A 15,189-nucleotide genomic window follows, 5' to 3' on the forward strand; every position below is an offset into this window, starting at 1 on the left:
GCTCCAACAACAACAACTGCTGCCCCGACAACAACAATAACTGCTGCTCCAACAACAACTACGGCAGTAACTACAACAACTGCTGCTCCAACAACAACAACTGTTGCTCCGACAACAACAACTGCTGCCCCGACAACAACAACAATGGCAGCAACTACAACAACTATGGCAGCAACTACAACTACAGCAGCCACTACAACAACTAATGCCCCGACAACAACAACTGCTGCCCCTACAACAACAACCACGGCAGCAACTACAACAACTGCTGCTCCCACAACAACTACATCAGCCGCTACAACAACAACCATGGCAGCGACTACAAAAACTGCTGCTCCAACAACAACAACTGTTGCTCCGACATCAACAACTGCTGCCCCGACAACAATTACATCAGCCGCTACAACAACTAATGCCCCGACAACAACAACTGCTGCCCCTACAACAACAACAACTACTGCCCCAACAACAACCACGGCAGCGACTACAAAAACTGCTGCTCCAACAACAACAACTGCTGCCCCAACAACAACAATAACTGCTGCTCCAACATCAACTATGGCAGCAACTACAACAACTGCTGCTCCAACAACAACTGTTGCTCCGACAACAACAACTGTTGCCGCGACAACGACAACTGCTACTCCAACAACAACTACGGAAGCAACTACAACAACTGCTGCTCCAACAACAACAACTGTTGCTCTGACATCAACAACTGCTGCCCCGACAACAACGACAACTGCTGCTCCAACAACAACTAATGGACCGACAACAACAACTGCTGCCCCGACAACAACTACGGCAGTAACTACAACAACTGCTGCTCCAACAACAACAACTGTTGCTCCGACAACAACAACTGCTGCCCCTACAACAACAACAACTACTGCTCCAACAACAACCACGGCAGCTACTACAACAACTGCTGCTCCAACAACAACAACTGCTGCCCCGACAACAACAATAACTGCTGCTCCAACAACAAGTACGGCAGTAACTACAACAACTGCTGCTCCAACACCAACAACTGTTGCTCCGACAACAACAACTGCTGCCCCGACAACAACAACAATGGCAGCAACTACAACAACTATGGCAGCAACTACAACTACAGCAGCCACTACAACAACTAATGCCCAAACAACAACAACTGCTGCCCCTACAACAACAACCATGGCAGCGACTACAAAAACTGCTGCTCCAACAACAACAACTGTTGCTCCGACATCAACAACTGCTGCCCCGACAACAACGATAACTGCTGCTCCAACAACAACTACGGCAGCAACTACAACAACTGCTGCTCCCACAACAACTACATCAGCCGCTACAACAACTAATGCCCCGACAACAACAACTGCTGCCCCTACAACAACAACAACTACTGCCCCAACAACAACCACGGCAGCGACTACAACAACTGCTGCTCCAACAACAACAACTGCTGCCCCAACAACAACAATAACTGCTGCTCCAACATCAACTACGGCAGCAACTACAACAACTGCTGCTCCAACAACAACTGTTGCTCCGACAACAACAACTGCTGCCGCGACAACGACAACTGCTACTCCAACAACAACTACGGAAGCAACTACAACAACTGCTGCTCCAACAACAACAACTGTTGCTCCGACAACAACAACTACTGCTCCGACAACAACAACTCCTGCCCCGACAACAACAACTACGGCAGCATCTACAACAACTACTGCTCCAACAACAACAACAACTGCTGCTCAAACAACAACTAAGGCAGCAACTACAACAACTGCTGCTCCAACAACAATTACAGCAGCCAATACAACAACTAATGCCCCGACAACAACAACTGCTGCCCCGACAACAACAACTACTGCTCCAACAACAACCACGGCAGCGACTACAACAACTGCTCTTCCAACAACAACAACTGCTGCCCTGTCAACAACAATAACTGCTGCTCCAACAACAACTACGGCAGTAACTAACACAACTGCTGCTCCAACAACAACAACAATGGCAGCATCTACAACAACTACGGCAGCAACTACAACTACAGCAGCCACTACAACAACTAATGCCCCGACAACAACAACTGCTGCCCCTACAACAACAACCACGGCAGCAACTACAACAACTGCTGCTCCCACAACAACTACATCAGCCGCTACAACAACAACCATGGCAGCGACTACAAAAACTGCTGCTCCAACAACAACAACTGTTGCTCCGACATCAACAACTGCTGCCCCGACAACAACTACATCAGCCGCTACAACAACTAATGCCCCGACAACAACAACTGCTGCCCCTACAACAACAACAACTACTGCCCCAACAACAACCACGGCAGCGACTACAACAACTGCTGCTCCAACAACAACAACTGCTGCCCCAACAACAACAATAACTGCTGCTCCAACATCAACTACGGCAGCAACTACAACAACTGCTGCTCCAACAACAACTGTTGCTCCGACAACAACAACTGCTGCCGCGACAACGACAACTGCTACTCCAACAACAACTACGGAAGCAACTACAACAACTGCTGCTCCAACAACAACAACTGTTGCTCCGACATCAACAACTGCTGCCCCGACAACAACGACAACTGCTGCTCCAACAACAACTAATGGACCGACAACAACAACTGCTGCCCCGACAACAACTACGGCAGTAACTACAACAACAATAACTGCTGCTCCAACAACAACTACGGCAGCAACTACAACAACTGCTGCTCCAACAACAACTATAGCAGCCACTACAACAACTAATGCCCCGACAACAACAACAACGGCAGCAACTACAACAACTGTTGCTCCCACAACAACAACTGTTGCTCCGAAAACAACAACAACTGCTGCTCTAACAACAACTAAGGCAGCAACTACAACAACAACCATGGCAGCAACAACAACAACTGCTGTTCCAACAACAACAACTGTTGCTCCGACAACAACAACTGCTGCACCGACAACAACAACTCTTGCCCCGACAACAACAACTACGGCAGCATCTACAACAACTGCTGCTCCAACAACATCAACTGCTGCTCCAACAACAACTACGGCAGCAACTACAACAGCTGCTGCTCCAACAACAACAACTGTTGCCCTGACAGCAACAACTGCTGCCCCGACAACAACAACTGCTGCTCCAACAACAACTACGGCAGTAACTACAACAAATTCTGCTCCAACAACAACAACTGTTGCTCCGACAACAACAACTGCTGCCCCTACAACAGCAACAACTACTGCTCCAACAACAACCACGGCAGCGACTACAACAACTGCTGCTCCAACAACAACAACTGCTGCCCCGACAACAACAACAACTGCTGCCGCTCCAACAACAACTACGGCAGCGACTACAACAAGTGCTGCTCCAACAACAACAACAACAACTGTTGCTCCAACATCAACAACTGCTGCCCCGACAACAACGACAACTGCTGCTCCAACAACAACTACGGCAGCAACTACAACAACTGCTGCTCCAACAACAACAACTGTTGCTCCGACAACAACAACTGCTGCTCCGACAACAACAACTCCTGCACCGACAACAACAACTACGGCAGCATCTACAACAACTACTGCTCCAACAACAACAACAACTGTTCCTTCTACAACAACTACAGCTGGTACTACAACTGTTGCTCCTACAACAACAATTACTGCCCTGACAACAACAACTGCTGCACCGACCACAACAACCACGGCAGAGACTACAACAACTGCTGCTCCAACAACAACAACTGTTGCTCCGACAACAACAACTGCTGCCCCGACAACAACAACAACTGATGCTCCAACAACAACTACGGCAACAACTACTGTTCCAACAACAACAACTGTTGCTCCGACAACAACAACAACGGCAGCAACTACAACAACTGTTGCTCCCACAACAACAACTGTTGCTCCGACAACAACAACAACTGCTGCTCTAACAACAACTACGGCAGCAACTACAACAACTCCTCCTTCAACAACCACTACATCAGCCGCTACAACAACTAATGCCCCTACAACAACAACAACTACTGCTCCAACAACAACAATAACTGCTGCTCCAACAACAACTACGGCAGCAACTACAACAACTGCTGCTCCAACAACAACAACTGTTGCTCCGACAACAACAACTGCTGCCCCTACAACAACAACAACTACTGCTCCAACAACAACCACGGCAGCGACTACAACAACTGCTGCTCCAACAACAACAACTACTGCCCCGACAACAACAATAACTGCTGCTCCAACAACAACTACGGCAGTAACTACAACAACTGCTGCTCCAAAAACAACAACTGTTGCTCTGACAACAACAACTGCTGCCCCGACAACAACAACAATGGCAGCAACTACAACAACTACGGCAGCAACTACAACTACAGCAGCCACTACAACAACGAATGCCCTGACAACAACAACTGCTGCCGCTACAACAACAACCATGGCAGCGACTACAACAAGTTCTGCTCCAACAACAACAATAACTGTTGCTCCGACATCAACAACTGCTGCCCCGACAACAACGACAACTGCTGCTCCAACAACAACTAATGGACCGACAACAACAACTGCTGCCCCGACAACAACGACAACTGCTGCTCCAACAACAACTAATGGACCGACAACAACAACTGCTGCCCCGACAACAACTACGGCAGTAACTACAACAACTGCTGCTCCGACAACAACAACTGCTGCCGCGACAACGACAACTGTTACTCCAACAACAACTACGGAAGCAACTACAACAACTGCTGCTCCAACAACAACAACTGTTGCTCCGACAACAACAACTGCTGCTCCGACAACAACAACTCCTGCCCCGACAACAACAACTACGGCAGCATCTACAACAACTACTGCTCCAACAACAACAACAACTGCTGCTCAAACAACAACTGAGGCAGCAACTACAACAACTGCTGCTCCAACAACAATTACAGCAGCCACTACAACAACTAATGCCCCGACAACAACAACTGCTGCCCCGACAACAACAAATACTGCTCCAACAACAACCATGGCAGCGACTACAACAACTGCTCTTCCAACAACAACAACTGCTGCCCCAACAACAACAATAACTGCTGCTCCAACATCGACTACGGCAGCAACTACAACAACTGCTGCTCCAACAACAACAACAATGGCAGCATCTACAACAACTACGGCAGCAACTACAACTACAGCAGCCACTACAACAACTAATGCCCCGACAACAACAACTGCTGCCCCTACAACAACAACCACGGCAGCAACTACAACAACTGCTGCTCCCACAACAACTACATCAGCCGCTACAACAACAACCATGGCAGCGACTACAAAAACTGCTGCTCCAACAACAACAACTGTTGCTCCGACATCAACAACTGCTGCCCCGACAACAATTACATCAGCCGCTACAACAACTAATGCCCCGACAACAACAACTGCTGCCCCTACAACAACAACAACTACTGCCCCAACAACAACCACGGCAGCGACTACAAAAACTGCTGCTCCAACAACAACAACTGCTGCCCCAACAACAACAATAACTGCTGCTCCAACATCAACTACGGCAGCAACCACAACAACTGCTGCTCCAACAACAACTGTTGCTCTGACAACAACAACTGTTGCCGCGACAACGACAACTGCTACTCCAACAACAACTACGGAAGCAACTACAACAACTGCTGCTCCAACAACAACAACTGTTGCTCTGACATCAACAACTGCTGCCCCGACAACAACGACAACTGCTGCTCCAACAACAACTAATGGACCGACAACAACAACTGCTGCCCCGACAACAACTACGGCAGTAACTACAACAACTGCTGCTCCAACAACAACAACTGTTGCTCCGACAACAACAACTGCTGCCCCTACAACAACAACAACTACTGCTCCAACAACAACCACGGCAGCTACTACAACAACTGCTGCTCCAACAACAACAACTGCTGCCCCGACAACAACAATAACTGCTGCTCCAACAACAAGTACGGCAGTAACTACAACAACTGCTGCTCCAACACCAACAACTGTTGCTCCGACAACAACAACTGCTGCCCCGACAACAACAACAATGGCAGCAACTACAACAACTATGGCAGCAACTACAACTACAGCAGCCACTACAACAACTAATGCCCAAACAACAACAACTGCTGCCCCTACAACAACAACCATGGCAGCGACTACAAAAACTGCTGCTCCAACAACAACAACTGTTGCTCCGACATCAACAACTGCTGCCCCGACAACAACGATAACTGCTGCTCCAACAACAACTACGGCAGCAACTACAACAACTGCTGCTCCCACAACAACTACATCAGCCGCTACAACAACTAATGCCCCGACAACAACAACTGCTGCCCCTACAACAACAACTACTGCCCCAAAGACAACCACGGCAGCGACTACAACAACTGCTGCTCCAACAACAACAACTGCTGCCCCAACAACAACAATAACTGCTGCTCCAACATCAACTACGGCAGCAACTACAACAACTGCTGCTCCAACAACAACTGTTGCTCCGACAACAACAACTGCTGCCGCGACAACGACAACTGCTACTCCAACAACAACTACGGAAGCAACTACAACAACTGCTGCTCCAACAACAACAACTGTTGCTCCGACAACAACAACTGCTGCTCCGACAACAACAACTCCTGCCCCGACAACAACAACTACGGCAGCATCTACAACAACTACTGCTCCAACAACAACTACATCAGCCGCTACAACAACAACCATGGCAGCGACTACAAAAACTGCTGCTCCAACAACAACAACTGTTGCTCCGACATCAACAACTGCTGCCCCGACAACAATTACATCAGCCGCTACAACAACTAATGCCCCGACAACAACAACTGCTGCCCCTACAACAACAACAACTACTGCCCCAACAACAACCACGGCAGCGACTACAAAAACTGCTGCTCCAACAACAACAACTGCTGCCCCAACAACAACAATAACTGCTGCTCCAACATCAACTACGGCAGCAAGTACAACAACTGCTGCTCCAACAACAACTGTTGCTCCGACAACAACAACTGTTGCCGCGACAACGACAACTGCTACTCCAACAACAACTACGGAAGCAACTACAACAACTGCTGCTCCAACAACAACAACTGTTGCTCTGACATCAACAATAACTGCTGCCCCGACAACAACGACAACTGCTGCTCCAACAACAACTAATGGACCGACAACAACAACTGCTGCCCCGACAACAACTACGGCAGTAACTACAACAACTGCTGCTCCAACAACAACAACTGTTGCTCCGACAACAACAACTGCTGCCCCTACAACAACAACAACTACTGCTCCAACAACAACCACGGCAGCTACTACAACAACTGCTGCTCCGACAACAACAACTGCTGCCGCAACAACGACAACTGCTCCTCCAACAACAACTACGGAAGCAACTACAACAACTGCTGCTCCAACAACAACAACTGTTGCTCTGACATCAACAACTGCTGCCCCGACAACAACGACAACTGCTGCTCCAACAACAACTAATGGACCGACAACAACAACTGCTGCCCCGACAACAACTACGGCAGTAACTACAACAACTGCTGCTCCAACAACAACAACTGTTGCTCCGACAACAACAACTGCTGCCCCTACAACAACAACAACTACTGCTCCAACAACAACCACGGCAGCTACTACAACAACTGCTGCTCCAACAACAACTGCTGCCCCGACAACAACAATAACTGCTGCTCCAACAACAAGTACGGCAGTAACTACAACAACTGCTGCTCCAACACCAACAACTGTTGCTCCGATAACAACAACTGCTGCCCCGACAACAACAACAATGGCAGCAACTACAACAACTATGGCAGCAACTACAACTACAGCAGCCACTACAACAACTAATGCCCAAACAACAACAACTGCTGCCCCTACAACAACAACCATGGCAGCGACTACAAAAACTGCTGCTCCAACAACAACAACTGTTGCTCCGACATCAACAACTGCTGCCCCGACAACAACGATAACTGCTGCTCCAACAACAACTACGGCAGCAACTACAACAACTGCTGCTCCCACAACAACTACATCAGCCGCTACAACAACTAATGCCCCGACAACAACAACTGCTGCCCCTACAACAACAACTACTGCCCCAAAGACAACCACGGCAGCGACTACAACAACTGCTGCTCCAACAACAACAACTGCTGCCCCAACAACAACAATAACTGCTGCTCCAACATCAACTACGGCAGCAACTACAACAACTGCTGCTCCAACAACAACTGTTGCTCCGACAACAACAACTGCTGCCGCGACAACGACAACTGCTACTCCAACAACAACTACGGAAGCAACTACAACAACTGCTGCTCCAACAACAACAACTGTTGCTCCGACAACAACAACTGCTGCTCCGACAACAACAACTCCTGCCCCGACAACAACAACTACGGCAGCATCTACAACAACTACTGCTCCAACAACAACTACATCAGCCGCTACAACAACAACCATGGCAGCGACTACAAAAACTGCTGCTCCAACAACAACAACTGTTGCTCCGACATCAACAACTGCTGCCCCTACAACAACAACAACTACTGCCCCAACAACAACCACGGCAGCGACTACAAAAACTGCTGCTCCAACAACAACAACTGCTGCCCCAACAACAACAATAACTGCTGCTCCAACATCAACTACGGCAGCAACTACAACAACTGCTGCTCCAACAACAACTGTTGCTCCGACAACAACAACTGTTGCCGCGACAACGACAACTGCTACTCCAACAACAACTACGGAAGCAACTACAACAACTGCTGCTCCAACAACAACAACTGTTGCTCTGACATCAAAAACTGCTGCCCCGACAACAACGACAACTGCTGCTCCAACAACAACTAATGGACCGACAACAACAACTGCTGCCCCGACAACAACTACGGCAGTAACTACAACAACTGCTGCTCCAACAACAACAACTGTTGCCGCGACAACGACAACTGCTACTCCAACAACAACTACGGAAGCAACTACAACAACTGCTGCTCCAACAACAACAACTGTTGCTCTGACATCAAAAACTGCTGCCCCGACAACAACGACAACTGCTGCTCCAACAACAACTAATGGACCGACAACAACAACTGCTGCCCCGACAACAACTACGGCAGTAACTACAACAACTGCTGCTCCAACAACAACAACTGTTGCTCCGACAACAACAACTGCTGCCCCTACAACAACAACAACTACTGCTCCAACAACAACCACGGCAGCTACTACAACAACTGCTGCTCCGACAACAACAACTGCTGCCGCAACAACGACAACTGCTACTCCAACAACAACTACGGAAGCAACTACAACAACTGCTGCTCCAACAACAACAACTGTTGCTCTGACATCAACAACTGCTGCCCCGACAACAACGACAACTGCTGCTCCAACAACAACTAATGGACCGACAACAACAACTGCTGCCCCGACAACAACTACGGCAGTAACTACAACAACTGCTGCTCCAACAACAACAACTGTTGCTCCGACAACAACAACTGCTGCCCCTACAACAACAACAACTACTGCTCCAACAACAACCACGGCAGCTACTACAACAACTGCTGCTCCAACAACAACAACTGCTGCCCCGACAACAACAATAACTGCTGCTCCAACAACAAGTACGGCAGTAACTACAACAACTGCTGCTCCAACACCAACAACTGTTGCTCCGACAACAACAACTGCTGCCCCGACAACAACAACAATGGCAGCAACTACAACAACTATGGCAGCAACTACAACTACAGCAGCCACTACAACAACTAATGCCCAAACAACAACAACTGCTGCCCCTACAACAACAACCATGGCAGCGACTACAAAAACTGCTGCTCCAACAACAACAACTGTTGCTCCGACATCAACAACTGCTGCCCCGACAACAACGATAACTGCTGCTCCAACAACAACTACGGCAGCAACTACAACAACTGCTGCTCCCACAACAACTACATCAGCCGCTACAACAACTAATGCCCCGACAACAACAACTGCTGCCCCTACAACAACAACTACTGCCCCAAAGACAACCACGGCAGCGACTACAACAACTGCTGCTCCAACAACAACAACTGCTGCCCCAACAACAACAATAACTGCTGCTCCAACATCAACTACGGCAGCAACTACAACAACTGCTGCTCCAACAACAACTGTTGCTCCGACAACAACAACTGCTGCCGCGACAACGACAACTGCTACTCCAACAACAACTACGGAAGCAACTACAACAACTGCTGCTCCAACAACAACAACTGTTGCTCCGACAACAACAACTGCTGCTCCGACAACAACAACTCCTGCCCCGACAACAACAACTACGGCAGCATCTACAACAACTACTGCTCCAACAACAACTACATCAGCCGCTACAACAACAACCATGGCAGCGACTACAAAAACTGCTGCTCCAACAACAACAACTGTTGCTCCGACATCAACAACTGCTGCCCCTACAACAACAACAACTACTGCCCCAACAACAACCACGGCAGCGACTACAAAAACTGCTGCTCCAACAACAACAACTGCTGCCCCAACAACAACAATAACTGCTGCTCCAACATCAACTACGGCAGCAACTACAACAACTGCTGCTCCAACAACAACTGTTGCTCCGACAACAACAACTGTTGCCGCGACAACGACAACTGCTACTCCAACAACAACTACGGAAGCAACTACAACAACTGCTGCTCCAACAACAACAACTGTTGCTCTGACATCAAAAACTGCTGCCCCGACAACAACGACAACTGCTGCTCCAACAACAACTAATGGACCGACAACAACAACTGCTGCCCCGACAACAACTACGGCAGTAACTACAACAACTGCTGCTCCAACAACAACAACTGTTGCTCCGACAACAACAACTGCTGCCCCTACAACAACAACAACTACTGCTCCAACAACAACCACGGCAGCTACTACAACAACTGCTGCTCCAACAACAACAACTGCTGCCCCGACAACAACAATAACTGCTGCTCCAACAACAAGTACGGCAGTAACTACAACAACTGCTGCTCCAACACCAACAACTGTTGCTCCGACAACAACAACTGCTGCCCCGACAACAACAACAATGGCAGCAACTACAACAACTATGGCAGCAACTACAACTACAGCAGCCACTACAACAACTAATGCCCAAACAACAACAACTGCTGCCCCTACAACAACAACCATGGCAGCGACTACAAAAACTGCTGCTCCAACAACAACAACTGTTGCTCCGACATCAACAACTGCTGCCCCGACAACAACGATAACTGCTGCTCCAACAACAACTACGGCAGCAACTACAACAACTGCTGCTCCCACAACAACTACATCAGCCGCTACAACAACTAATGCCCCGACAACAACAACTGCTGCCCCTACAACAACAACAACTACTGCCCCAACAACAACCACGGCAGCGACTACAACAACTGCTGCTCCAACAACAACAACTGCTGCCCCAACAACAACAATAACTGCTGCTCCAACATCAACTAAGGCAGCAACTACAACAACTGCTGCTCCAACAACAACTGTTGCTCCGACAACAACAACTGCTGCCGCGACAACGACAACTGCTACTCCAACAACAACTACGGAAGCAACTACAACAACTGCTGCTCCAATAACAACAACTGTTGCTCCGACAACAACAACTGCTGCTCCGACAACAACAACTCCTGCCCCGACAACAACAACTACGGCAGCATCTACAACAACTACTGCTCCAACAACAACAACAACTGCTGCTCAAACAACAACTGAGGCAGCAACTACAACAACTGCTGCTCCAACAACAACTGTTGCCGCGACAACGACAACTGCTACTCCAACAACAACTACGGAAGCAACTACAACAACTGCTGCTCCAACAACAACAACTGTTGCTCTGACATCAACAACTGCTGCCCCGACAACAACGACAACTGCTGCTCCAACAACAACTAATGGACCGACAACAACAACTGCTGCCCCTACAACAACAACCATGGCAGCGACTACAAAAACTGCTGCTCCAACAACAACAACTGTTGCTCCGACAACAACAACTGCTGCCCCTACAACAACAACAACTACTGCTCCAACAACAACCACGGCAGCTACTACAACAACTGCTGCTCCAACAACAACAACTGCTGCCCCGACAACAACAATAACTGCTGCTCCAACAACAAGTACGGCAGTAACTACAACAACTGCTTCTCCAACACCAACAACTGTTGCTCCGACAACAACAACTGCTGCCCCGACAACAACAACAATGGCAGCAACTACAACAACTATGGCAGCAACTACAACTACAGCAGCCACTACAACAACTAATGCCCAAACAACAACAACTTCTGCCCCTACAACAACAACCATGGCAGCGACTACAAAAACTGCTGCTCCAACAACAACAACTGTTGCTCCGACATCAACAACTGCTGCCCCGACAACAACGATAACTGCTGCTCCAACAACAACTACGGCAGCAACTACAACAACTGCTGCTCCCACAACAACTACATCAGCCGCTACAACAACTAATGCCCCGACAACAACAACTGCTGCCCCTACAACAACAACAACTACTGCCCCAACAACAACCACGGCAGCGACTACAACAACTGCTGCTCCAACAACAACAACTGCTGCCCCAACAACAACAATAACTGCTGCTCCAACATCAACTACGGCAGCAACTACAACAACTGCTGCTCCAACAACAACTGTTGCTCTGACAACAACAACTGCTGCCGCGACAACGACAACTGCTACTCCAACAACAACTACGGAAGCAACTACAACAACTGCTGCTCCAACAACAACAACTGTTGCTCCGACAACAACAACTGCTGCTCCGACAACAACAACTCCTGCCCCGACAACAACAACTACGGCAGCATCTACAACAACTACTGCTCCAACAACAACAACAACTGCTGCTCAAACAACAACTGAGGCAGCAACTACAACAACTGCTGCTCCAACAACAATTACAGCAGCCACTACAACAACTAATGCCCCGACAACAACAACTGCTGCCCCGACAACAACTTCTACTGCTCCAACAACAACCACGGCAGCGACTACAACAACTGCTCTTCCAACAACAACAACTGCTGCCCCAACAACAACAATAACTGCTGCTCCAACATCAACTACGGCAGCAACTACAACAACTGCTGCTTCAACAACAACTGTTGCTCCGACAACAACAACTGTTGCAGCGACAACGACAACTGCTACTCCAAAAACAACTACGGAAGCAACTACAACAACTGCTGCTCCAACAACAACAACTGTTGCTCTGACATCAACAACTGCTGCCCCGACAACAACGACAACTGCTGCTCCAACAACAACTAATGGACCGACAACAACAACTGCTGCCCCTACAACAACAACAACTACTGCTCCAACAACAACCACGGCAGCTACTACAACAACTGCTGCTCCAACAACAACAACTGCTGCCCCGACAACAACAATAACTGCTGCTCCAACAACAAGTACGGCAGTAACTACAACAACTGCTGCTCCAACACCAACAACTGTTGCTCCGACAACAACAACTGCTGCCCCGACAACAACAACAATGGCAGCAACTACAACAACTATGGCAGCAACTACAACTACAGCAGCCACTACAACAACTAATGCCCAAACAACAACAACTGCTGCCCCTACAACAACAACCATGGCAGCGACTACAAAAACTGCTGCTCCAACAACAACAACTGTTGCTCCGACATCAACAACTGCTGCCCCGACAACAACGATAACTGCTGCTCCAACAACAACTACGGCAGCAACTACAACAACTGCTGCTCCCACAACAACTACATCAGCCGCTACAACAACTAATGCCCCGACAACAACAACTGCTGCCCCTACAACAACAACAACTACTGCCCGAACAACAACCACGGCAGCGACTACAACAACTGCTGCTCCAACAACAACAACTGCTGCCCCAACAACAACAATAACTGCTGCTCCAACATCAACTACGGCAGCAACTACAACAACTGCTGCTCCAACAACAACTGTTGCTCCGACAACAACAACTGCTGCCGCGACAACGACAACTGCTACTCCAACAACAACTACGGAAGCAACTACAACAACTGCTGCTCCAACAACAACAACTGTTGCTCCGACAACAACAACTGCTGCTCCGACAACAACAACTCCTGCCCCGACAACAACAACTACGGCAGCATCTACAACAACTACTGCTCCAACAACAACAACAACTGCTGCTCAAACAACAACTGAGGCAGCAACTACAACAACTGCTGCTCCAACAACAATTACAGCAGCCACTACAACAACTAATGCCCCGACAACAACAACTGCTGCCCCGACAACAACAACTACTGCTCCAACAACAACCACGGCAGCGACTACAACAACTGCTCTTCCAACAACAACAACTGCTTCCCTGTCAACAACAATAACTGCTGCTCCAACAACAACTACGGCAGTAACTAACACAACTGCTGCTCCAACAACAACAACAATGGCAGCATCTACAACAACTACGGCAGCAACTACAACTACAGCAGCCACTACAACAACTAATGCCCCGACAACAACAACTGCTGCCCCTACAACAACAACCACGGCAGCAACTACAACAACTGCTGCTCCCACAACAACTACATCAGCCGCTACAACAACTAATGCCCCGACAACAACAACTGCTGCCCCTACAACAACAGCAACTACTGCCCCAACAACAACCACGGCAGTGACTACAACAACTGCTGCTCCAACAACAACAACTACTGCTCCAACAACAACTACGGCAGCAACTACAAGAACTGCTGCGCCCACAACAACTACATCAGCCGCTACAACAACTAATGCCCCGACAACAACAACTGCTGCCCCTACAACAACAACAACTACTACCCAAACAACAACCACGGCAGCCACTACAACAACTGCTGCTCCAACAACAACAACTGCTGCCCCAACAACAACAATAACTGCTGCTCCAACATCAACTACGGAAGCAACTACAACAACTGCTGCTACAACAACAACTGTTGCTCCGACAACAACAACTGCTGCCGCGACAACAACGACAACTGCT

At 48.6% G+C, this 15,189-nt stretch overlaps 1 protein-coding gene across 1 annotated transcript; it reads left to right on the top strand.

Annotated features, from left to right (window-relative positions):
- Window positions 1–5,154: 5,154 nt before the first annotated feature.
- Window positions 5,155–8,937, top strand: LOC124850858 (mucin-5AC-like; the record flags this gene model as incomplete). The annotated part of the gene is made up of 3 exons (XM_047336352.1): window positions 5,155–5,958; window positions 7,633–7,821; window positions 8,185–8,937. Coding segments are annotated over 3 exons (1,746 nt in total), but the record flags the coding sequence as incomplete, so codon positions are not given.
- Window positions 8,938–15,189: the final 6,252 nt, after the last annotated feature.

Source organism: Scophthalmus maximus, chromosome 12 (genome assembly GCF_022379125.1).
Source record: "Scophthalmus maximus strain ysfricsl-2021 chromosome 12, ASM2237912v1, whole genome shotgun sequence".
Taxonomy (NCBI): domain Eukaryota; kingdom Metazoa; phylum Chordata; class Actinopteri; order Pleuronectiformes; family Scophthalmidae; genus Scophthalmus; species Scophthalmus maximus.